Genomic DNA, 26,020 nt, shown 5'->3' with positions numbered 1-26,020 from the left:
ACCAGTTGTAGTAACAAAACCAAGCAAAAATATTTATAAAAAAAAAAGGCATACATAGACTATGAACATAAACATCTCATCCATCCTCCCCTGAAATATCACGGGCAAAAAGTCCTACCCATGAGTTGGAAAATTGTCTCAGGTGCAGTATGTCTCCAGAGTGATCTGGATATCTTGCAGCCTGGCAAGCAGCTTCTGCACATGCTGTCTGTCTCTTGGTTGTGCTTTGCTGAGAGTGTTGATCCTCGCCTGCATCTGAAAGCAAAACAATTGCATAAACTGCTTGTACTGTGAGACAGCATTTAGTCTTTTGATAGGGGAAGAGTGAATGAGCTGTAGCAGTCTTCATATTATCCCACTTAAGAACCAGTAAATGGCATGGCTGTGTGACTGAGGAACAGGCAGATGGAGAGGCTGCATGAACTTGGGGACTGAGAACAGTGCAGATGCAGTCAGTGTGGTGTATCTGTACTGTCCTGAAAAAACAAACCTGAGACTACTACACCTTGGAAATAGCCTTACACGGGCCTACTGGAGCTGGAGCTACAGGCAGCAGTCTGTTCTGCTCAAAAGCCTGCAGCTGATAACAAGTTTTCCTTCTCTTGGCATTTTAGTAACAGCCTACTATACAGTTCAGCACAACTGCCATCAGCCTTTAGGCTACCTGCACTGCACCCTGATAATCACTGAAGTAACTTCAGTTTATTTGCTGTTTACTTACCTGATGCAATTCTTCCTTTAGCTCTTGTACACCACCTCTGTCCTCTGATTGTGTGCTATTTTCTAGCCACTTCTGTAGAATATGTGCCTGCTGCTGACAGGACCTGATAAAATGGATTAGGAGGATTCTTAACCCAATTAAGAGCTCAGCAGTCTAAGCCAACTTAGACTTGCAATTGATACTTGCAATAAGACCCAATTTATTGTCTCAAACCAGTAAACTATATGTCTTCAAAAAAAGAAAGGAAAAAAACAACACTTGTTTTTTGAAGCATTTTTGTAACTGTCTACTTGTCCTAGCAGAGAACTTGTCAAACCCCAGCCATATTTTTTTTAATTGATAAATGAAAAAGCTAAGTTCACTCATGATACAAAACCTTAGAGCTAAATGTCAGCTGCTCTGCCAAGTTCATTGTACTTGGTTCAGATCATACCAAATGATACCTTTGTCATGTTCTTTTCAATAGATGCCAAAGGTACAATTAAACTACTTGCTGACTGCAGAAGGCATGCCTATACTCAGTCCCACCTGGAGTGAACTCTTTAAAAGGAGAAAACAAAAACCTCTGCAACTTTTAGCCACTTCATTCGCAGCTCTGCTATGAACAGACAAGTTATTTTCAAAGTAGATATATATATATAAAACATGCAGTATTGAGCATGAAGAAGGACCCTGGCTAAAGGGGCTTTGCCACATACCTGAGTTCTTGTTTCTTGCTGTAGTAGTACTGCATCTGCTGTTGGATGTGTCGCAGTTCACCTTCTAGCTGTCTCTGTAACACCATTTCTTCTCTGAAACTGAGCTCTCCTTCTTGCCCTTCAGCTGAGTGAAAGATACAAAGAAGTAATGAAAGTACAGCCAACTCAAGCTGTTTCTTCTTGCCAAGAAAAGCCAAGTTAGTAGACAAGAAAGATGGAACCCTCCTGAGTCCTCTTCACACATTCTGTCATCCTGTGACATTTACCTGTTCACATTTACCAGTGAGGGGGGCAGTTCTGACAGCACTGCAAGCTCTCAAGACTCAGTTTAAACATACCAAGAAAAAAAACCCCAAAAACATTCACTAGCTTTTTTTTTTTTAGTACTACCAATGCTATTTTGGCCTATGCATGATGGAATGTGCTTTACATCTACCCCAGAAATAAACAAGTAGTAGGTCTAGTCCTGTAGAACACATATTTCATGCCCTTATCTCATAAAAACACCATACTGAGAGGTGCTTAGAAACCATCCATCCCTTTACAGCCATACTGTTAAGTACAAGGAAACCTTACAAAACCCTTGCTGGGTAAATTCTTTCCTCCTGAAGCAGGTGTTACATGTACTGGGGGAGGACACACAACTGCTACAGTTTAGATCTGAGGACCTACCTGCAGTTTGGTGACTCCTTTCTCCCACCAAGTCTTCAGGTGACAGCAGACGTGGCTGTAACTTTGGTTGCAACTTCTCCACAGACTCCTGTTGAGAGTCCTGGCACTGGGCTCCATTGTGACCACTCACAGGCTGACTGCCTCTCTACAAGGTCAGAATAATACTGGGGCATTTTTTGTCCTCAAAGGATTTTGAGTAAGCAGTACAAGTAGGATGCACCTGATTTAATAATCCCTACTCCCACTCAGATACCCACTGTCACTGAGTTACTCTTACAAAATACTACAGAGGAAGTGGAGCTTAAAAAATGGGTTCTTCCATTTCTAGCATGGAGATATTTCATAAAGATTAATACCTCCCATTCTATGTGAAACAGTGAAGCCCCTGTAATCAGGATGACAAAGTATAACTGCTCTAAACTCTTTGAAGCAGTAGCACTCTCAAGTCAACTGCCAGAAAAAGCATCCAGATAGGAAATACACAAGATCAAGAAAGAAGGAATGAATTACACACACGTACAACACACGTGTGGATTGGTCACCTAGTGAAACAGTGCTTCAGACTGGAGGTAAACAGTTCAGAGCCAGTGAATTTGGTCAGCTTTTAAGATGACATAATAAGAAAAGAATAACTCAACAACTAGGTGGACAGCCCAGAAGAGATACAGGAAAACCAGCAATAAGAAGCATGCATGCTGACAGTAGCCTATAAGCACAATTAATTTTTCCTTCAGCAATATACTCACCACTTCTCCCTGAGTTTTCATCTGGGTTATAAAAGGTGAAGGAGCCCATAGCTCTGGCCTCTGAACAGCATGGTGCACATCATGTGTCCACAGTGAAACAGATGGGAGAGATGGACAGGAATGAGAGGTATTGCCACTTTGAGACAGACGTTTACTTTTTTCCAGCTGAGGTGCTAGCATTAAATTCCCAGTCTGTGCAGAACTTTTTTTCACAGGTATTTGCTGAAAGGGTGCTTCTGATCTGTAAAGAAAGAAAGATGAGGTCCCTATACATTGCAGCCTGTTGGTCTTGTCCTTTGAAAAGTGCAAAAAAAGGAAGAATCTTATTACTACCTTGCATACAGCTTTCCAGCTGTCTGCCTCACTGTGCAGGAGAAACCAACCAACCAACAACAACAAAAAAGTGAACCCCAGAACACTCAAAACAGAAACCACTGCTTAGATTAAGAATTTCAGCAGCACAGAACTTTTGAGGAAAGTAAAAATAAAGAAGTAGCTCCTTTTCAAGCAGCAAAGTTGATCCAGCCAAGACAGAGCAGTTCTGGCTCTGCATTACCATAATCATTAATGATTCCCCAGCAGATTGGTCAAATCCAGATCCACATCTCTTGTGGGTCAAATACCATCTATGTGCCAAAAAGTATCCTGCATAACTCAAACTTATGAGTTTATGTGGCAAGACTGAGAGAAAAGTAAACTTCATTTATTAACTAGGCCCATTAGTTTAGGAAATAAGTGATGTTCCCTAGCTTAGCCTCAAAATCTCACTAATGAAACGAAGGACTTGGTTGCTATTTAATGAAATTGAAAGTCTTGAAATTTTATCTGCTTCCTACAAGAAATCTGAAGTTTTGAAGGTCACCATGACATTTGATAGTACAGAGCAATGCACAATCCATAATACAAAACATTCAGTAATTATGGAAGGTAAGGGGAATTTGAGGGGATAACCACAGAATAAAGCCCACTACTTCAAGTCACCTGAAGTATGCTGAAGTTTTTACTTTTAAAACTATTTTTTCTACCTAGTAAAAGGAGGTCCCAGAAGTTCCTTGCTTTCTAGAGATTCCAGAAGGAAGTCAGGCCTCTGTGGTCGTAACCTTGCTTGTTGACTAGCATTTCTGAAAGAAAAAACCAGAACCAATAAAACCCCAGATTCATGATTAAATTTAAATTGGCATAAGCTGGCATTGCAGCTACAGAAACAGTGCTACTCCATCATTCCCTTGCATTTAATAATAATTGCTGACCTGCATTAATGTTACCAAATAGTTCACTCTATGAATGGTTATGCCAACGTGAGGAGTGGGGGAAGGGACAGGACTGAACTACTTTTTTTTGGCAGCACATACTAGTTCAAAGAAATGTGAAGCTGTCATTTTATTTCCCTGTAGGGCTCACACCCTGGACTGAGAAATGTCATGTAAAATTCTTCCTTGGAATTGCCCCATGATCTTTCCCCAGGGAAAAGAAAGGGTCAAAATGAAAGTTCAGTTTTTACACAGCCATGATCTTGACATTTATCACTTCATCAGACTCTATACTTTACTTCAGTGAAAGTAAGAAGAGCTTCATTGACAGCTCTAGGTCACCTGGGCAAGTTAAACTCTCATGATGGTAAAATGAACAGTGCCCCCTGAATTCAGTTGCAGATGGAGAAATACATAGTAGCAAGCATGTAGCTGAGCTGATGCCATCTGTCACTTACATGACATGGAAGTCACTAATTCTCTATAATTAATTATCTGTGGTCTGATGTATGCATTATGCAGCAGCTCTTGTGTAACTCCAACCCCAGGAGCATGATGAAGGGTCAGAAAAGAGTTAGGGAAAATGCATGGAACTAAGTCATCAGTGTGAAAACTTGGAAATACAAAAATGAGACACATGGACAGACAGGGTGCAAATAAACACAGAGGTAGACAGGTAGACTACATGTAGGCAAAACTACATATATGCCAAAGCAACATAGGAGGAACTAGAACTTTACACTCACAGATCTCGAAGAATTGAGTTCCCATCAGCAAAGTCAAATGGCAGATGATTCCATTTTGAAGGCCATGGCTCTTTCTCTGTTGAATGTTCTCTTGTCTCAGGGGTCACATTGGGCATTTTAAATGTCACCTGCTTCTTGAGAGGTGGCAGAAAAAAACAAGGGTTATTTAATTTCTTGGAGAGTGCCTTCTGTTTCCATAGCATGGCACAATGATGCACTGACAGGTGAAGGTTGTGGGCTGCCTGCCAACACCAGGAATAGTAGAGCACTGGATGACAGAGTAGCAAGCAACACCACACCACCTAGGGAGAAGTACACCACAGAAAGTAACTGAGATTTCTGGTTACCTCATAGCCATACGAGTTCTCTAAGCTAAATTAGCAGGTCCACTGTGTTAACATTTGGGTGAGGACAATTAACTGGGTATTTCTGCAGTGAGGCAGGCTGTACATTAGCAAACAGAACAATCAGTGTCCTGAAAACCTGGGAAAGCTGCTCACAGGAGACAGCAATCAGTACAGGTTACCCCCATCTTCTTTTCCAGACACAAGGCTAGGCAGAAGTGATACAAGCCCAAATGTGAAGGTGTAAGTGATGCTAAAGCTAAGACAGGGTTAGATGCAGTCTCTAATACTTCATTCTAGCACAGAATTTAGAGACCAGATCCCAGCCACGTGCAAAGTCTTCATCCAGCAATATGGTCTATGGTAGGAATTGGACAGTTTTAAAATAGCTTAATTAAGAAAGGTTCCCAATTAGCAACACAAGTCTGAGGTGCTCTAATCTCAGCTGAATGAAAGCACTGGGTGTTTTACTCTGAACTGCAGGCAAAAGTGTGTGATCCAAACAAGAGCTGATATGTAGGGCTCCAAGCCATACACACACACACAGATCAGAGCAGATCAGGCCTGGATATATGTGAGCAATTACTCTTTCACCTTCAGCTGGTGCTGGGCTTGGAGCTGTCCCTGCAACTGCTTGACGCCAGCAGCATAGCTTTCTCTCAGAGAAGTAGTGTGGTAAAGTCCTGTGGTTTTTTCAGTATCACCTTCCTTCTGCTGTTTCCCTTTGGCAAACAGGAGCCAAGCATCAAATACCTACAACATGAACAACAGAGAGTGCTACAGAGGGAGGTTCCAGGCCAAGGACTCCCCCTGCAGACAGGAACACTTCCCCTTCCACTGGATTGTGACAGGCAGAGCTACAGCAGCAGCAGGACATTGCCACAAGGACAAAGGCTTTAAGTCGGCTGAGGCTGACTGGAAAAAAACATGTGCAAATTTTTTAATCAGTTAAGAGGATTTAGGGAGTTTTCCAGCATCCTAAAAGAACATGCAGCACCCCAAAGATAAAAGGAAACTTATATTCAACGTACACTCTGCCAACTGCAGTCAAATCTACATGTTCTGCACATCTGCAAATTCACTACTCTGCCCCTGGCCCCCACACACCCTCACCTTTCTCTGCAATGAAAGGGACCAGTGCCACAGGGCTTGCACTGTCTTCTGCTTTTCCCATCGCTGCTGCAACAGCTTTCAGAAAAAAAAAAAAAAAAAAGCAACCAGGTTAGAAGTTTACATAACCCCACACCAGAAACACTAGCCAGGCACCAACCAAACAGCTGCTGGTGGAGCCATAGCAGAACAACCTACTCTGCACACCCAGTATATGGCAGGGTGTCTCTTGTGTTAGTGGAACCCAAAATCCAGAAAATGTCTAAAGAAAGTTTTGTGGTTCTCATGTGGGAGTGGAATATGAAGGATGAGTGGTAAGTACCAGCAAGGAGCTAGGTATCAACCCAGGAGACAGTTCCTTACCTGTGTCTTCCAACAAGAGAAGGAAGCAGAGCAAAGCCTATAAGCCATTAGCTGATCTCCCTGTCTCTGCAGTAGCTGTAAGGAAACAAAAACAGCAAGTCACCCTTAATACCTAAGTCCCCTATGGTGTAACCCAATTTACAGATATTTAAGCCTAGCAAAGATTTCTTTAACAGTAAATTATTCCACACATGGCAAGCCCAGCTTGCCAGCTCTTGTTATGTCTACGAGTTCTATCAAAATTTCTTCAGGCAAGACCCAGGCATGCTTCTTGCTCCTCAATGAACAATGCTCTCATGCTCCTCTGCAACCAGAACCACCACTCCCTGCACCAGGAAACAGGGTCTGCTCCTCCATACCCACAACTTTCCCCCTTGGGTTACTGGCTGGGGAGGTTACTGATCCTTCTCACCATTTTCTCAAGGCACAGCTGATGATATTTCTTCCACTTCACCAGATACTTCTGGAGTACATGCTGCTGGTGGTGCTGTACTGCCCTGGACTGCTGAGCCCTTGTCAGCAGAGACTCCCTGGTTAAACTCCTCCAGTGAAGAAACAGGTTCTGTAAACGCACTGTTAGAAGATAAATTAACTCATGTACCAAAAGGAAACTACTCATCTCAAAGTTTCAAGTGATCAGCTACTCTTCCAGACTGTTTCAGCAAGACTTAAAATTGACAATACTCAGCACTAGGAAGAAGGATGGTGAAGCACTTCAGGTGACAGTAAGGCATGAATGTCATGTCCTCCCTACTGCCATTGATATTCTTTATAATCTTTAGGCAATAATTTGCCCTCTTCAGAGTCCTCATGTCAAGAACATGGCTGGTACCACGAAAATGCTTGCAGAGTTTGAGGGCTTTTCTGTATTAATTACCAGGAAAAGACTGAAGCAGTAATAAGATCTCCTGCACTGCCCTCAAAACAGTGATGTCTGAGCTTCTCAGAATTGGTAATGGAAAATTTATTTGAAGAAGGAAGTGTTACCATCCCCTGTTTAGACAAGGAACTAATGGAGAAGCTCAAGTCACACAAGAAGCCTCCAATGGATTACTGGATTCCTACCCCATTTCCCATTCTATGGGGATGTATTTTGTAGGTTTAACAGACTATCCAGCCATTTCACCTGTAAAGATGGCACACAATACTACCCTAACTAAGGATCATACACAGATAATAGTCTTTTGAGAGTTTAATATTTTCATCAGCTCACCTAGATCCAACTGTTTTCTGGCCTCCATCACAGCTGTTATCTTCTGCTGACGGTAATACCCTTGCAGTGATGCAGCATATCTCCACTGCAGCAACACCTGAAGATAGAATACAAGAAGACAGGATACAGTCTGTTCTTTGGAAGGGGAAGCAAAGTACTCCATACTGCTGGTACCACAACCATTTTCATCTTATGTTTCACATAAGGCTCAGCAAGGCAGTGCAAACTTCCTACGAGTTAAATATAGCAGCACTTCAGACAGTTCCCTTGGAATTTTTCAAGGCATTCTTCTTTTTCTGTGCTCTGTCCACCCACTCTTGCTACTGGTTTTCCCTTCCTCCTAAGAATTGAGGAGAAAGGAAGGAAAAGGAAAAACCATGAGCTCACTCAGAGACGACAGTTTCACAGATGTGTGTAAAAAGAAGACAGGACTCCCATGTTTTAGATGTTTCTTAGTAGTGGCTCCTACATTAAGTTTTTGGTCCTTCTGATTGCAATACCTGACCCCTGTCTGAACAAGCATCTGTACTTAGACCTCAGTATCTGCTGTACAGGCCCTACCTTTAACAGGATTGCTCTCCTGTAGTGTTCATCTGCCCGAGAAGTTGCCTTAGCTTCACATATAAGAGCAAGGGCATTTTCTCTCCATGTACACAGAAGCTGCCTGAAGGCAAAATATATAAAAAATTAACAAACAAAAACCATTGAGAATGATTCTCACTTGTTCATTTCATACCCTCTCACACACAGTGGAACCAAAACCAGCTACTTCTATAAACTCAGTTTTGCAAATCAACTACTGCCCCTTCAGGTCTCTGCAGAAAAGAAGAGAGTACAAAAATAGAACAGACCCTTACTTCCAGCACCTTAAGCCGAGTCTGTCAGGCTCTACAAGTGACTCAAGTTGTGTAACAAAAAAAAAAAAATGAGGTGGTTTAAAACTAAAACAAAGAATAACAGAGTTGTCTGGTGTCTCTCACGGGACTGAACACAGATTTCAAAAAAGTTAAACAGATGGCAATCCAAGAAGGGGCTGGCTTCTTTTAGCTAGATGATCTGTACAGAAATAGCAATGCACATCAGTCAATTTGCAGCACTGAACACCCAAAAATTTACAAAGGTTGTAGTGAAAGGAAGAGAATAATCTGATTATAGTGCAGTCACCTGTCTCATGCTGCACAAGGAGAAGTGGGCTTACCGCAGCAGTAGTCTAGTGTGCTGTTTCTCCTTTTCATCTACTTGGTACATAATGCATTGGATGTTATGTTGGTAAATCTGCAAGAAAAGCAGTGAGAAGTAAAATTTCCCTCAATTGCCAGCAACTCTGAGAAAAGATGACTTGTGGAAACTTAGTAGCAGGTTAATTGAGTAGTAGTAGCAACAGCAGAGTATAGGGGAAAAAAAACAGGTTACAGCCAATGAAATCAAATGGTGTTTTTCCAAGATAAACTCATTACACACTGGTTAATGCTGCCTGTATTACGTACCCTTCACAAAAAATACAAGATGACACAGCTTCTTTTGCTCCAAAAAGCAATGCTAGATCTTACATAATTCTATCTCAAACAGCCTCCATTCCACTCTGCACACTTAGTGCCTAAGGGCTTACAGTGAAACAGCGTAGCACCTCTTCAGTTCTTGCAGAAACACTTAGGCACACAGAGACAAATCAGACAGTAAAAACGACATTCCCTTTCCATCCTACCTTCCAGGCTGCAAAGGTCTTGCCCAGCAATGTGTGCTGATAATGCACATCTGCTTCTACCAACTTCCTCCATTTCTCACGTTGATGTCCCAGGTACTATAATGAGGGGGGGATTGAAAGAAAAAAAAAAAAAAAGGATATGTACACATGATGGAAGGAAAACAGGCAATGACAGAGAGCAGACAGAAAAGGATCATTCCCAGCCTCTGGAGAAACACCAGTCCTTTACCTCATTGTAACAGCTTCTCAGTGGTTCTACCGATACTGCATTCTGGTGCTGTTTCAAAAGGCCAAGTTGAGGCACTTTTTTTCCCCTTTTAAGAAATGCTCTTGAATGATGCAATTCATGTAAGCTAACAGGTTCTGGACCAGCATCAGCTCTCAAAATTTATCCCAGGTTCTTGAGACAAGTTGCAAGGCACATTTGATACATCACAGCACAGAAGAGGCCCAGCATAAAAGTGAAATTCCATCTAACAGGGCCTGCTATGACCTGCACACAACTACAGACTGTACACCGTGGCCTCACTGCAAACCTCTAACCACTAAAGTTCAAGAAAGACATTCACAGTATTGGTTAGAGACACTTTTCATCCCACTAGTTCTGGTTACACTCCCAGATAAATCTCCTAAGCTATGGTCCCATTCTCACTATACCTGGACAAGTGAACAATAAGTCATAAAGTCACTCTCCTCCCTACACAATTCCTGGTCTACCCACACTCAGCTGTTTTTAACCAGCTGGGAAGGGAGTAGAGCTTAGGCATGATTAAGGTTTAAAATAAACAGTTTAATTTCTAGCCATATGGGTACAAGAGATCTGAACCAAACAAAAAGGATTCAAGCTCTTTTCCATCTGTTAATTCTCTCACCTCCCTCCACTTGTTCCAAGACTGCTGCAGACACTTTGAATCATGAAAACGTAAAGCTTGCCTCTCCTTGAGAGTCCTATAAGGAAAATAATTTCATTATTTCTCCTACAACATGATCCATGTCACTGAATTCCTCTATCACAGGCATGAGTCCACACTATTTTCAGTAAGTCACTGACAAAGCAAAAGACAAACTAGCAGATTCTAAAGAACAAATAAGGAGTCGAAGTAATTGTGAATTAAATGCTGCTTTGTCAAAAGCAGTCTACCACAGGCCCAATCCAAATATTTCTCCCTTTTAAAAAATTTCTTACTCTGTTTTTCTCTCCTGAGTATTTCGTTTCCACAGACAGAAAGCCTTTAGCAGCAGCAGGTTACTGTAGTGACCTCTTGCACGAACCAAGCCCTCTTGCTCCTCTAAACACGCAGCTGTTCTTTCTGCGCCAGGAGCACCAGAAGCCACGCAATAGCTGCCTCTCAAAATGAAGGACAGCCTATAATGGAAAGAAGGTGGCAATGGGTCACTGACACAGGCCAGTTACAAACAGCAGAAGACAATTCCTCAAAGAAGACATGCACAGAACTGTCCAATCTTTGTGTGCCTTATGTTGAACAATAAACACAGAGAAAGCCTCTTTGCTGCGAGTTTCCAGGAACACGTTCTAAGGGATCTATATGCATGTAGGTGGAGAAACTTTTTTTACCAGAAAACAGCTAACCAGAGAGAGGAAAAATGAGCAGATACATAGCATGTGACAGACTCTCAAGAACTGATAAGCTCCAGAAACCTTTTCTGTTGAATTTGAAGAACTGATAATCTCAGAACACCAAGAGACAGCAATAGCTGCACAAGGCCACCCAGACAAGCTACCATCAACTGTAAGTTGTGTAACCACATAAAAGGTAACAGTGGCTGCCATATAGAAAGATTACAGTATATACATGTTAGAAAACAACCTCCCCTAAGGGACTTTCTAGATACCTACAAAGAAGCAACTGCTTGTCAGTATAACCCTGCTCTTCTTAAATCAGCTGGGGTTGGCTCTTTAACTATTGCTACTCTCACCACGAGACAGAGTGAGAGAAAGGGCATCCACACATTTACTGGGTGAAGGAGTAATTGAATTGTGTCAACAGTTATCCTCTAATAATAACAGCTTGATTCTATTATTAACAAACAGCTTAACTTAAAGAAGGAGATTAGTAAATATTGGTTGTAAGCTGTTTCCCTTGACTTGATTCCCCACCAGGGAAAAGAGAATTTACAGCACCCAAGTCCATATCATGTGAACTGATGTTCACAGTGACCAAAACATCATCCCCTAAGCAAGGCCAGGTGAGACAGCTACATTTACCCTCTTCTCTCCAAGTCGGTATTCTTGCTGCTTGCAGGTGTTGAGCAACCATGTGTTAAATACTTGTCTCATCAACACCCTCCTGCAAGTAAAAAAGGAGAATGTCAGCACATGAGAGAATTCCTTCAGATGAGAGATTGATTTTGTGAGTATCAGAAGACCAATCCATCTACAATCCACTCCCTACTCTCTTGGAAATAATTTCAAAATCCTACTCTGTTTTTTAATTTAAAGAAAAAAAAAACAAAAATTGTAATAGGGCTGAAAAACTGTAACAAGAAATAACCAAGAGTAGCATGGTTTGATCTCAGTACTGAAGGGACTGTACCAAAGGTCAGGTTACTTGTTCTCATTATCAAAGCTTCTCTCTCTCTAAACTAAGGTAATGCTTGCTTGCTTGCCTCCTCTCCAAGGATGCACAAGAATTGTTGCTAAATAGAATTTAAAAATGCAAAATAGGTATTTGTGATTGAGCACTATACATTTCTCTTACAGAAGCAGCATATGGTAGAAGTGTCCTAGTTCAGAAATCTGAGCTCCAGTCTAATGGAAATACCACTCAGTTCATACTCCATCAGTTATTTCCAGAACTGAAGTGACATGGGTGCTCTAAATAGATTGTCAGCAAGTCCCATCTCTTCTCTAGTACAAATAGGCCTTAAAGATATTTTGGATTCTTACCAGGTAATTTTTGGGAGGTAGTTTTTATGGCTCATCACATGCATGTAAGTTGGTAAACAACACGAGCTAAGTTTTCCTGGAATAGTTGCCAGGAAGAGTCTTTGATCTGCAGAGAGCCCCAACTGATGTCTCTTCTAGGCTGTCTCCTGGGTCTTATCCCCAGACAGAGCAGTCAGGGCACTGACTTGTGAGACAGTACTTATGTGCATCAGAGACCAACAAGGAAAGCAGAGTCCTGGCAAGCTGCCATGGAGGTTTTACTTAGGTCTGGTTGGAAAGCAGCCCTGGACCCCTGAACAAGGAACACACTTCTTACAATTTGTTCTTGTGTGTTTAGGGAACAGGACACCATTTACACCCTTTCTAAAGGGAAAACATTCCACACAAAAACATTCCTGACTCATAGAGTCAAGGCACAGCTACAGAGCCAAAGAGAGCCTTTGAACCATCCCTGTTGAGGCAGGCACACGTTACACAGCAGCAGCTTCATGCTGCAACTCTTCCCCAAGCTTAACCTCCTGAGTCTTTGAACCCTTCCTCTCTCCTTGTCCCATAAGCTAATGCACCAGCTGCACCCTCACACCAGTTGGAAAAAGTCTTAATTGCTTGCAGAAATGCAGCTGTCCTCATTACTCAGCCTGCCCTCCAAACAAAGTTTAGAGTATTTGCACATCCTGCAAATTTAGATCCAACAAAGCAGCATTAAGAACCAAGAGAGAAGTAGTAAAACAATCAAATACACCCTTTCAACTTCCTAACAAACGTGTACTCCACAGGTCAAATTTAAAAGCCATCTGTCTGCTTTGTTAATGCTGACTTATTGCCTAGAACTAAATAAATTCAGTTTCTACAAAAGAGCCTTACCTTCACTCTTGGAGTACTTCTAGCAGCAGAGATAGCATCTGTGAGCCATCATCTCCCCAGCTCCTCCCCAGAGTAAAGCAGCATTTTGAGCTTTATCCATGCCCATGCTGCTCTTACCAGTACAAGAGCCAGCTCTTAAATCTAAACAACATCTCAGAGTTAGGCTTCATCAGTCTCCCTCCCACATTTCACAGAGAAGCAGGAGATGTAAATTGTCCATTGCCCATAAACAATACAAGAACAATTGGCATCAGGACAGTTATGCCCTCAAAGGTATTACCAGGTTGTTAAAGAGACCCAAAGGCCCACAGATCCCACATTTGTACAAATTTATATTAATATTTCTCTGTGTACCTGTAACGGGCATGAGCCACTGCTGTTAAGGCCTGCTGCTGCTCTTCTTCCTTCTTTTCCAAATGGGACTTCCAACAGTTCCAGAACTTCTTCAGCACCTGAAACAAACAAACAAAAAAAGACATGAAAAAACAGATATTGAGGGAGGAAAGATGCAAAGAAAGAAATTACTAAATGTCCTGCTGAAACTGTATGCTGCAGTACTTGCCTTCTGCACTGTTTCACATACCAAATTTGTTCTATAACCAGCTATGAATTTTTATGGTATAAGAAAGGCACATAACCATAAGCATAGGGAAATAATAATAAAAAAAAAACATCTAAGGCTGTCAGTTGACTTACAGAGGAGATTTTCTGTGGCTATTAGTAATTTAGGAACAAAGCTGCTGATTTAATAAAAAGCTATTTTGTGAGTGAAAGTGGAAACCAATAGAATAGCTCAAGAAAACTAATGTAAGAACCAAAAGAAGTCAAACTCACTGTAACTTGATGCTGACGGTAAGCCAGATTTTTTCTCATTTGCTGAAGATGAGTGGTGATGACATTCTGACAAAAAGCCTTAAACCCAAGTTTCTGTAACAATAAATACACAACTTTCATGTCATTTCAGTCAGCAAGCACAGATAAATTTAGAACTGGCTGTTCCTTACAGACAATCTATGTTTGGTGCTACTGCTTGCAATAGTGAAGATTTATGAACTTGTCACCAAAGCCATGCATCAACTTCCTCTCACAAATTATCACTTCTCCCACTAAACTAAAATTCCACTCCACTTTCCCAGGGCTTTACTGCCAGACATCTAACTCCTTGATTAGCTATCAACACCACTATTCATCCTTTCCCAATCTATCTCCTCCCTCAGTTCAAGACTCACAGCTTGCTCCTTATCAAAAAGAAAAAAGATCCACTTCCCTCCTCTGCACAAGGTCTTTTGGACACCAATCCCACAATATCTTGGTTCAAGGATGAACATGGTAACAGCACCATGAGAGCCTCCAGACTTCAAGTGCTCTTACAGCCACTAATGTTTTCAACCTATGATCCCAACAAGTTTGCCTCTTTTTTGTTGATTATAATTGAAAATAATTTTGTTCTGAAACAGATGGAGAGGCTTGTTCCCACCTTTCCGACAGTCTTCAAGGATTCTGTTTGGTTTTGTTTTTAAATAAAAAGAGACATTTATCCAACTACCATCATATGCAATACGGTATCTTTGGCCTCATGTGAAGAAAAGCATTTATGCATTACTGAGGAGTTAAAAAATTAATTATTAATTACACAAAATAGTGTAATGAGAAACACTTTAGGCAGAGGTGAAAAGGAAAATAAAGCTAAAAATCAGGGAAAAGTCAAGGGGAAAATTCAACATCCTTGTGAAATGGCAAGGAAGCATGGTAACACAATACCATCAAGATTAATCTGCTACTTCACCAGTTTCCCAATTGGAAGAATACTTATTTTGGATAGCAGCACATTTTCATCATTTGGACTCAACTGGCAGATTCCAGAATAGTTGTACTTTTGGAACCTGATGCCCAATCCAAACTCACCATGGCAGAAAATGGTACAACCCCCACACTACTGCTAGCACTACAGACACACTGCCAGGCAGAAGTATCCAGATTCTCCCCAGTTTCTTCCACCTGATGCATAACACAGTGCTCTTACCAACAGATGATGCTTGTAGTGGTTTTCAGCCAGTTCATGCTGTTGAATCTCTTCCACACACAGCACGTCTGTCACTGAGTTAAAGTATCTTTTCCACAGAAACATCTATCCTGACATATACACAACTCCTCCACCAAGAGGCACTGTATCTCCATCTAAATTTGCTTCAATATTGGAATTTCCTGCTCTTCTAACTCTGCAAGTTTTTATTACAGTCAAGTTTTTAGATTTTATGGCTTAACATAATACATTTCTGATTCATTCTCAAGTAAGGAATTCCTTCCTAACCTTGAATTACCTCCTGCAGACTCTTAGGTGTCAAAAGGCTAACATACTGTAATTGCAACAGTTTTATGAGTTGTTAATATGGCCTTACATACATCTTCCTAATGATAATATGTTTGTTGTCACCCACACAAGTGCATAACACTCCTGTTGATCAAACAGATCTTTCCTCCATGGGAATTCTTTTAACCTGTCCCTGCTAGGGATTCAATACAGGTTGGATACAATGCTTCCAGTGTGCAAAGGCTCTCTGCATGGCAATCCTTCCTGCCAGTCTCTCAGTGTCTTCCTGGTGAGCACGCATTCTCCTCCTGCAGTCCCATGACAGCTTCCAGCCAGAGAAACACTGCTGGACTACCCTGCTCCTGTGGTGCTCTTGGGCTACCTCTAGAAAACAAAGACACAAATTACTAATGACTTGTTCCATCCTGGGCTCATTTATATCAGATGTGGCCGTGACATTAAGCCACGGCTTCTCAAGTAGCAGAAGCTCTTACACTGAAAAAGGGTGGCAAGAATTCACAGTGACACTCAGCTACAGACTGTATTCTTCCTATTGGTGATAAAGAAGTTTTAAAGCAGTCCCAGCCAAGGGGAAGTTAAGGCACTGCATCACTTATTCAGCACACACAAGTTTGCTGACATTTCAGCATACTCCTATTACCAGTTCCCAGATACCCAAGCTGGATTCTTTTCTACTACCACTAATCAATCAGCAAGCATTCACACAAATGTCTGGACTTATTTCCAGTGACTTAAAGTTAAGAAACAAAAGAACTGGTGTAATAATCTTTACCGTTTTGATGTTTCTTTGCTTTATGGAGGTTTAAGTACCTCAGCCAAGCTTCCATGCATCTCTTCAGTACCCAGTGCTGATGGTGAGTTACTGCCCTGGTTGCTTTCTGCTTGTCATTCTGGCTGTACAAATACAGCTCTCTCCACTGCAACCAAGCCTGACACAAAAATGAGGAGCAAAGTATGGGGAAAAAAATGGACATGATTAGGGAACTAGAACAAAGAAGAGAGGAGGAAGATGACACAAGCAACAGAAAATCCCATATAAGATCTAATCTAAACATGAAAGCCACAAGCAATGAAGCTCCTCTCCACAAAAGGTGAAAAAAACCCTCCAACAGAAACACAGAAATGCCCACAAGTTAAGCACGCCCACAGAAATTCATCAGGACATAAGAAATCTTGTCTTACAAAGAGGCAAGGTGGTGTTCAACAGCTGACTGCTGCTATCTTGCCTCCAATGGGATGGTGGACTAGAGACTTTTGGGGTTCATCACTTTTGAGAGCTAGGTGCAACTTCCCCTCATGCCCTGCTCAAAATCCCACAGCTGCAAACTCATGCACCTGCTTTCTTTTACCTCTGAGTTACTGTGAGGATGGTTCTCTGCTGGAGAAAGTAACAATACTTTCACTATCCTGAAGCACAGTACAATAGAGCAGTAATTTCTTTGGCCATTCTGCTTCCTAGCAAACATGACATGGATCCAGTTTGCTTTGTTTTTTTTTACAAATTTTCCTTGTAAAAAAACAAAAAACAAACAAACTAACCAAAATTGGTCTGACTTTCTCCATAGAATAACTGAAATTGGAAGGGATCCATCAAGATGATCAGGTCCAACTCCCTGCTCCTCACAGGACAACCTAAAACTAAATCAAGTGACTAAGAGCATAATCCAGATTCTCCTTCAACTCTGACAGGCTTGGTACTCTGACCAGTTCCCTCAGAATCCTGTTCCAGCAACTGAGCACCCTCTCAGTGAAGAACCTTCTACAATCTGAATCTCCACAATGCATATTCGTTTAATTTCATCATGTCCTAGTATGTTCTTCCACCACAAGTACTGCAATTTGCAAAACAAAAGACTATAAGGCCTACTTCTAATTCATGTTTCTGGAACCTATTACTCACCCATAAGCACAATTTAAACCTCAGAAATAGCAGTAGCTGGAGCTTCTGGGACTTACTCGAAATTGCAGGCTCTGGGCCCAATGCTGCAGAGCCAAAACATTCATTCTGTGTTCAGTGCAGTTCTGGTAGTGCTGTCTTCTCCACACTGCCCACCACGTGCTGCCAAAACAATGTTACAGACCTGTTCAAAGGAGTATCAAAAGAATTCAGAAACACACACAAACAAAACAAGCAAAAAACTCCCAAAACAGACACGCAACAAAGTCTCTGCAAGAAAAGGTAACAGAACAGATAAAAAACCATGGTCTTACAGCCAGAGCTTCTCTGCCCGTTTTCACTCCATTCTTACCTTAAACAGCTTCTTTCCCTGAATGCCAGTGCCACAGACTGCATCCCCCTCTTGGTCCTTTGAACATGGACATAAACCACCCAGCATTGCCACGTCCTGAGCAATTTTTGCTTCTTTGCTACGCACAGCAAAAGAAATTACAGCACCTTAAGTTCCTGCAAGGAGCTTGTGTAATACCAATTGTCTCCGACCTGCAGTCCCCTCAACCCGCAGTGACATCTGGTGGGAAACCGTGACACAACAGCCACGACCATGCACCCTGGTCACGCTGCAAAGAACGAAACGCTGACAACATCAAGCCATTTGTCCTAAGCAGCGTGAATTATCAGACAATGGCGTTGCTTTGTCTTCAGTGCTTACAGGGAGTATAACTCCACAACAATATTCAGTGTGAAAACCTCACTGGGTAAGAATTGCAGGATTTTCTCTGGTTAGTTTTTGTTAAAAAGAAGTTCATCAGGTTCATCAGTTGCTTTTCAAGAGTTGTTCTCTAGTACAAGGAAAGAAATCAACCAGAAACAGGGCGTGTTTATTTAGCAGCCCAGTAATACAGCTAAAAACAGAAGTCATGTCACAAATTCCAGTTTATCACTTCATGCAGTGCACTGCACATTCTCCTCACAACAGTCTGGCTTGTCTGAACTGACACTATTGAAACGAAGTTGTTAGACAAAAAAGATTGTTAAACAAAGGAAGTTGCAGTCAATACAGGCAACTTCATCAGTAGAACAAATCCACTGCAGAACATAGAATCTACATAAAGCAATGGGCTCTTCAACAGCTTGGTCTTCTTTTCAATTGAAAGACACAAGCTGGAAGGAATAGTGAATACAGATAAAATAGCAGTTAATACTACAGGGAATTAGTGTCTAATTCCTATAGCCACAGTTGACAGAGAACTCCAGTAACACATTCTGTTAAAATGTATCTATTTGAACACGTTGTGATTAAGTAAAACAACAACAACCCCCAAAAAACATGTACAAAAAAAAAACCAAAACATCAAACTAAACAAACCACTCCCCAAAAACAAACAACACAATTCAGAGCAGATGGAGAGGCCCTTAAGCTTATTCAGTGGTATCTCTAAATAACTATACAGCTACACAGTAGTGCATCAAACAGATCTCCTCCCTCCCCTGTGCCCACCAGATTTTGACAAACCATCTGTACCTAAAAGCACTAAAAGCATTATACTTCCATCTGGTGGGGGAGGTCAGTGTGCAAACATGTACAAGGCACAGATTCTGTGCAAGCATTTCCCTTGAAAACTCCCATCTCAGTATGTCCCTAAATAAAAGTGGCTGCCATCACTTCCATACTTACCATGAGACTCTGCAACACAGTACTTGTTCCTCTTCCCTTGTTGCTGGCACACATAGGCTCTCCAAGCCTTGAATACCAAATTATGGAGTAAATGCCTAAAAATTAAGAAAATACCATTCAATGAAACAGCAGTTTAGCTGCACTCTAAAGATACATTGGATAGAAAATTCTGACTTCATCCTAAGACAACAGTACAAAACAACAGAGGGAAAAATATATATGAAAATAAGCAATTAAGACATTACTCTTGTCCTAGAGGTACTGCTAATGTTCCTTACCTACTGGTATTAACAGCTCCTGCAGAACTCAAGGAAAATTTCTCATACTGCTATGGACACATAGAAAGCCATTTCACAAACCTGTAATGGTGCTCTGCTCTGAGGCTGAGCTTCCTTTCTCTACAAGCAGTCCACAAGTCCCTCCACTGTCCAAATGTTCTTTGAAGAATCTTCTGGTCATAAAAGCATCTAAACAGTTGAAAGATTTGGACACGGGAAACTTATCTCCAGGTTGACCACAAATCAGTTTTTATGAAGATTATGCTACATCTTCAAGTCTTGTTTGGTTAGCCTAACAGCATCTAATAGCATTTCAACAGCACTATCCTGCTGTGACACTGCATTCCAAGACTCTACAAAGTATGACAAGAAGCAATCAGGCTACTGATTAAATATTTCACATAAAGTCCAGGAGGGAAAGCCTGCTAACTGACTTGCCAAGTGTCAGTGCCAGCAGACTACAGACCTACAAACAACTCCAAACTTTTATCCTCAATTCTGTGTTTTACTCAACCAACCAGCACTGTTGATAATGATATATGTATTTTCCTTCCTAATTTTGTTCTTTGTTATTTTAACATAAATATTTTGTGTATAGAAACAAACCCAAAGATACCTCAGATCCTCTATCACTTCGATATTTCCACTGTGTTCTTACCAGCATGCTGGATCTTAAGTCATCCCAAATTTACAATCTTCCCCCAAAAACACTTAAACAGGCTTACAAACTCCTTCAGCAAGTTGCACACCATCTATGCTAAAAACTAAGCTGTTCATCTGCTGAGTAGTTTCTCCTTCCAATGGATGCTAAGTCACGCACAAAATGGATTCATAAATTTTTCAGTCTCAGTACAAGAGTCTCTGCTTTTATACCCAGATTTAATTAACACACAGGCTTTTCTTACCTGACCAGGTAAGACTGAATTGTGAACAAATAAAAATTAAAATTCAGGGGGGTCCACATGATGGAATTAGGATTTTGATCACTTAAATAAAAATAATGCTAATAATCTACTACTTCAAGGCTTTTTTTTTTTTTCAGTAGTCTCTCAAACATTTTTCCATGTGGTCAAGACAATCTGGGCAGCAGCCTAAGAATAGGAAAGTCTCATCAACAAAAAACATACTACCTAATAAATAAAAAGCACACAAGCCCTGACACACAACCTTTGATGACAGCTGTGTCTGTAATAACAACAGGATTAGGCCCAGAATACCTAAAGGTCCCTCAAACACACATGAATCCTCTCACAAGCTGTAATTCATAGCTACCTACCCCAAGCCAAGTTGCTACATCATTCCAAGGACTTAAGCAGAAAAGAATTAGGAAAAAAAAAAAAAAAAAAAGGGAAAAAGAAAAAAAAAGAAAGAAATGAGCTTCACCTTAATTTATGGACTTGGTGCATTAACAGAACCTTACAAATAAAAGCTATGGAGAACTGGGGACTCTTAAATCTAAAATGACAACTATTGCTTACGTTCCTTGATGAACTTGTTAAAATGTATTTCCACTCCTATAAGAATTAAACAGCCATTTTCCTGAATTTACACACAACCAAAGTAGTGCAAATTCAGTGTACAGGACAGCAATAATCATGATGTTCACAGGACAGCTGCTCCTTACTAGCTAGGGCAGAGACAGTCAGAACACATTTGGTACAGTAAAATGAGACTGGAGAGCTAAGGGCCTCTGAGTGTAACACAAGTGCAGGTCTTTCCACTGGGAACTGCTTCAGTTCCCAAGGGTGTGGTCAAACAAGAGTGAACATGCAAATTAAAACCAAACAAAGACTACAGAAGGACTGATTTTCAGTAACTGACAGAACACTATCAGAAAGGAATCCTCTGCCACAGGTATTTCAAAGTCAGACAGGCACATAGAGATACACATTAAGGACAACAGTGCAAACAGTAAAATGAACAGAATCTTGAAAATCTACCTATAGTTATAACTTTGAGAAATCACTACATTTAAAGTAGGTACCACAACCATGCCCCATCATTTATATGCCTGTCCAGTTCAGTTTCACCAAAGCAACTGCAATGCCTATGAATTTATTGAGTTAAGTTTAACTGTGATTATTAAAAATAAACAAAAAGGAGGAGCAAGAAAGGTATTCAAAGAAACATTCAAATAACCTCAGAACATTTTCTTGGCAGGCACTGCTCATTTAGCCCAAAGGTATAGCACTAAGCCATATTTTAAAACAACAAAACACAAAACAACAAATAAACAAGGAACAAACAACAAAAGAATAAAATTTGACTTCTGGAACACAACCTACCTGGCTTTGGAAGGGAGAATTTGTCCAAATGTCTTTTTTGCCCACACATAGAAGAATTTCCTTGCTAGATATCTGGAATATGAGGCAAGGTTAGTTGTCTTTGTACTCTCTGTTAATTCCCAGAGAACAGTAAAAATAGGAACCATTATTCTAGCCTCAGTAATAAAACTAAGGGTATGGCTTTACAGAAATCAGTATGTGTGCAATGTATTTACACCATGAAATCAGTACCTTTAACAGGACAACCCACCAAACATAAATAGAGGCCCGTGCATCATTGCAAGGCTTGAATTGGCACAGACTTGTTTAGGATACCAAGGCAGCTGAAATGTTTTCCAAGCAGCCCACTTAACACCCAGAGATACTAATGAGCAGGCTGCTGACTAACTGGGGAGCCTTTCTCTGATTCAGAAGTGATAACATCCCTGGTTTCCCTGAAGTCAACCAGCTGAGTCAGATTTGTTACCAGAATATTTGAACCAATCATTAGTTTACCCCTGAAAGCAATCTTCATTCTTCCTACCTCCCCAAGCAGCAGTTCTGCTGCAAGCTTCTCCCAGTAGCAGCTCAACTCACTGATCTGTAATTGTGGTACTATCACCCTTTCTCCCTGCTTTTTTTTTATTACTTTTTTTTCCAGAATGGATTTAAGAGTTAATTGGCTCACTGAGGGCCCCAATAAGCACCAAAGCCAGCACAAGATAATTAAAGCACACAGGCATGACCAGGGCCTCCTCTTTCAGCAAGGCTGAGTTGCTGAAAGTCCCACTTGTTTAACAAATATTAGGTTTTTAATCTCTAAATAATTATGTCTCACTTTTGTCACAATTCCTTAATCAAACAGGAGTAAAGAAACAGAAGAGCAGGGCAAGACTAAATCATTACACCTGGCAGCCCCTATGGAAATACACCCTTAAACAGCATTTTTTGAATTTTTACATTAGAAAATAAAAAAATCTACAAAACCTGACTGTGCCAATGCATGTCCTCAAGATAATGTAAGACATCTTCAGAACTGTCTGGCACAGCCAGGAAAAAGAAGCTTTGCCTTAGTCTGCACTGGCACTACTAAAACCACATGTCTTTAGGACTGACTCCTCTCCTCCATTCTGTGAAAATTATGCTTTGTACTTATCACCTGGATTGGAATTCTTTCAGTCTTCTTCTTTGATTCCACATATACCCAACTTCTCTGGCAGACTGGGGAGTAACAGATTGCCCAGTTGCATGCATTTTATGCCTAGGTAGTTGTTGGACTTCATGCATCTCCAGAGATTTTCAACTTGAAAGAAGAAATATTTTGTGTAAGCTACATTAATTGCAAAGAATCATCATTATTTCAATAAATTAATTTATAACAAAGACATACAACCACATTTAGAAGTTGGCAGCTACAAAATGTTAAAACACATTTTTTGTGCCCTCATCAGGCATTTTTAACTATCTGGAATTTTCAAGTACCAGCAAGACACATTTCAGCACAGTCATGACACAATTTCTTTTTCCTCTGAACTTCTAATGAAAAAAAAACCTAAAATGTATTGTGCCTTGCCTCCTATGTGTGTGCATACTGGATGCCTTTACAGAAACAATGTGAGTGTGTTTTTCTGCCTTTTGTTATCAAGCATTTCAAGGTATTCTGTCCATTGCCAAAAAATTCTCTTGGAGGCAAGGGAACTGAAATAATAAATTCCCATTTTAATATGAAATACACATATATACACAGTTCTTTTGCAAGGAACACCTTTGTAGTTTTGCTCATAGTTTAGCTGTATTTCTTCATCACAAAATAAAAATCCCATCCTGTTCTTACATATTCATCATTGAAAAGCAAAATTAGGCATGTATTTCCATCATGGTTTAGCTTCACATGTAGTTCTAAACTCAAGAAACAATATGCTTTTATGAACTCTAATTATTTTGTCTCAATAGCTTTCAGAAAACAAAAATTATAAATAAATCTAGGCAGCTAAAACTCGCTGAACCAGTTGTATTGCAAATACTGCCACCACCCTGAAAATTTGCACATTAGAACCACAAACACATTCTTGGAACTCCAGAGCAGGCAACAGAAGAGGATAATCTGAAATCTCACCCTAGTAATGATCTGAACTGAGCTAAGAAAAACGGCTGCAGCCACAATAAAAATGTGAGCTCGGCGAACAACAGGCACTAGTAACTGTCAGAAACTCAACTAAGTAACTGCTCACAGTAGCAACAACAAATCATTGGTGATTAAGAACACTAAATACAAAATCCATTCCCCCACCTCCTTCTCAAAAAAAAAAAAAAAATTTCCTAGGACGAAGTATTTTTGGCTTGTTCCAGCAAGCTTCAATGATCTGAACAAACCTAAAGAAAGAAAACAACCCATATTTCGTGCGAGATAAATTCTTGTTCTCCTATAAAATATTGCTTTCTGAAAGAGGTGGGCCCTGTCCAGCAAAGGAATTCTGTTCAGATCAAAATGTTTAGTTAAGACAACTGTATGCACTTTTTAAGAAAAGTTTCAGGTACTTTTACATTTATGCAAAATAATTTTCAGCACAATTTCTTGGACGTATCTATTTCATTCATTTCCCTTTAAAGCCACCTCATCTGCTCCAAAGATATAACTGGTCTGGCCATATGCAATGGCGACGTTACATAAAGCAGACAAAAAAAAAAACCTCGGCTAGAAGATGTATAAAAAATGGATTAAAGTCTAGGACATGTGAATACTTAATAATGAATGGGGGGGAAAAAAAACAAACCAAAACGACTGCAATCTGAGTTTGCCTGCACGAAATCCCTTTCGGCACAAGTATAACTCGAACACTCCTTGTGCTTATGAACAGGACCGCACGATGCTGCTCTCATGTTCGGCCGTGAGCCCCCAAGAGGCCACGGCAGCCACACACCAACAGATGCCAGCACCCCCCGACCGCCAGCTCCCGCCCCGCTGCAGGCAGCGCGGCCCCGCCACGGTAACGGCTGAGGGGAGGAACGGGGCACCGGCCCCTCGGGAGGCTCCGGGCGGCCCCGCAGCGCCACAGGGGAACCGACGGACAGCTCTGGGAGCCCAGGGGCCCGGCCCTGCCCTGCGTAGGCGAGACGTCCCTGTTCTCGCAAACGGCTGAACGGCCACGGTTACCCTCGCAAGCCGCCTCCGAGGAAGACGAACGGAGGGGAGAGCCCCAAAGCCGCCGGTGCCCTGAGGGACGCGGTACCGCCCGCCCTCAGGGGGTGTGGAGAGGGACAAGCCCCGCCCGCCTGGGCAGGGAGGTGCCAGAGCGCCCCCTAGCGGCGGGGAGGGGTGAGCCCGCGAGCTGCGCTGAGCTGGGTCCCGGGCTGCGCCGGTACCGTCCGGGGCTCCGCTGACCCGATCCCAGGCTGCAGAGAGGCTCAGCGGGCCGTGGCACTGAACAGCTGCTCACGCTGCTCTGCAATGGAAGACAAACAGTATTTTGCCATTTCTGGGCTTTCATGCTGCGGGCAGCCACTGACCACAAAGAGCGAGCCCTTAGGAACTGAAAAAAAAAACCCCAAAACCACCTATTACAGCTCAAAACAGCGAGGTGCAGGAAAGCTGCAGGGAAACGCACTGCTCAGCCCTCACAAAGCGCTGGTGCCTACAGCATCAAACACCTGGCAAGAGGCTCCTGGCCCACTGATGGATATCGAGTGTCTGTGTATTAAAAGCAAACTCTCCAGGAGAAACTCAATAAAAACAATACTGTTATATTTGCAACACAGCACTTCGACAGTTGAGACAAAAAAGAAGAAACTTGTTTTCACTAGACCCCACAAGCACTTCCTTACTCTGATGCAGATCCCTCTGCCCAAGGACTTTGGAAAACCAGGAGGGACTCTGCAGCATTTCTGTGGCAGCAGGGATGTGGGTGCCTGGGACACCGCTCCCCAACAGCTCCGTGGGCTAATGGATCAGCGATCTTGCTGAGTAAACTCCCTAAACTGACGTCGGAAGCAATTTCCACTCCTTATGAGCAATAACCTAATAGACCTGTCAAGTGCCTCTGAATAAACTTCTCCGCTTACTACACCGATTTACCTCCCGCTGCCTCACGGGAATGCAAAGTTTCACTTTTGACAGAAGACTGATAAAGAGTGTCTTAAAATACATACAGCCTGACAGGCCAGTGTGCGTGGGGCGCTGGAATTTTACACAGAACCTCCCGCTGGTACCTCACACCGCTGCTTCCCAGCTGAG

General features: G+C 41.6%; 1 protein-coding gene across 1 annotated transcript; it reads right to left on the bottom strand.

Moving 5' to 3' along the window:
* Positions 1–19: 19 nt before the first annotated feature.
* Positions 20–24,552, bottom strand: SFI1 (SFI1 centrin binding protein). The gene is given in 30 exon segments (XM_071762758.1): positions 20–255; positions 722–824; positions 1,420–1,543; positions 2,092–2,236; positions 2,838–3,078; positions 3,863–3,958; positions 4,834–4,967; positions 5,772–5,930; positions 6,291–6,365; positions 6,651–6,725; positions 7,063–7,223; positions 7,864–7,960; positions 8,425–8,527; positions 9,062–9,138; positions 9,569–9,664; positions 10,441–10,516; positions 10,755–10,873; positions 10,875–10,934; positions 11,796–11,877; positions 13,695–13,792; positions 14,175–14,267; positions 15,364–15,431; positions 15,874–16,035; positions 16,445–16,601; positions 17,629–17,731; positions 17,922–18,039; positions 19,248–19,342; positions 19,607–19,714; positions 21,811–21,882; positions 22,949–24,552. Coding segments are annotated over 30 exon segments (3,342 nt in total). The 5' UTR covers positions 23,077–24,552; the 3' UTR covers positions 20–138.
* Positions 24,553–26,020: the final 1,468 nt, after the last annotated feature.

This window comes from Heliangelus exortis, chromosome 19 (genome assembly GCF_036169615.1).
Source record: "Heliangelus exortis chromosome 19, bHelExo1.hap1, whole genome shotgun sequence".
Taxonomy (NCBI): domain Eukaryota; kingdom Metazoa; phylum Chordata; class Aves; order Apodiformes; family Trochilidae; genus Heliangelus; species Heliangelus exortis.
Note: the sequence above shows the minus strand (reverse complement) of the source record. Positions and strands in the feature narration are given on the sequence as shown.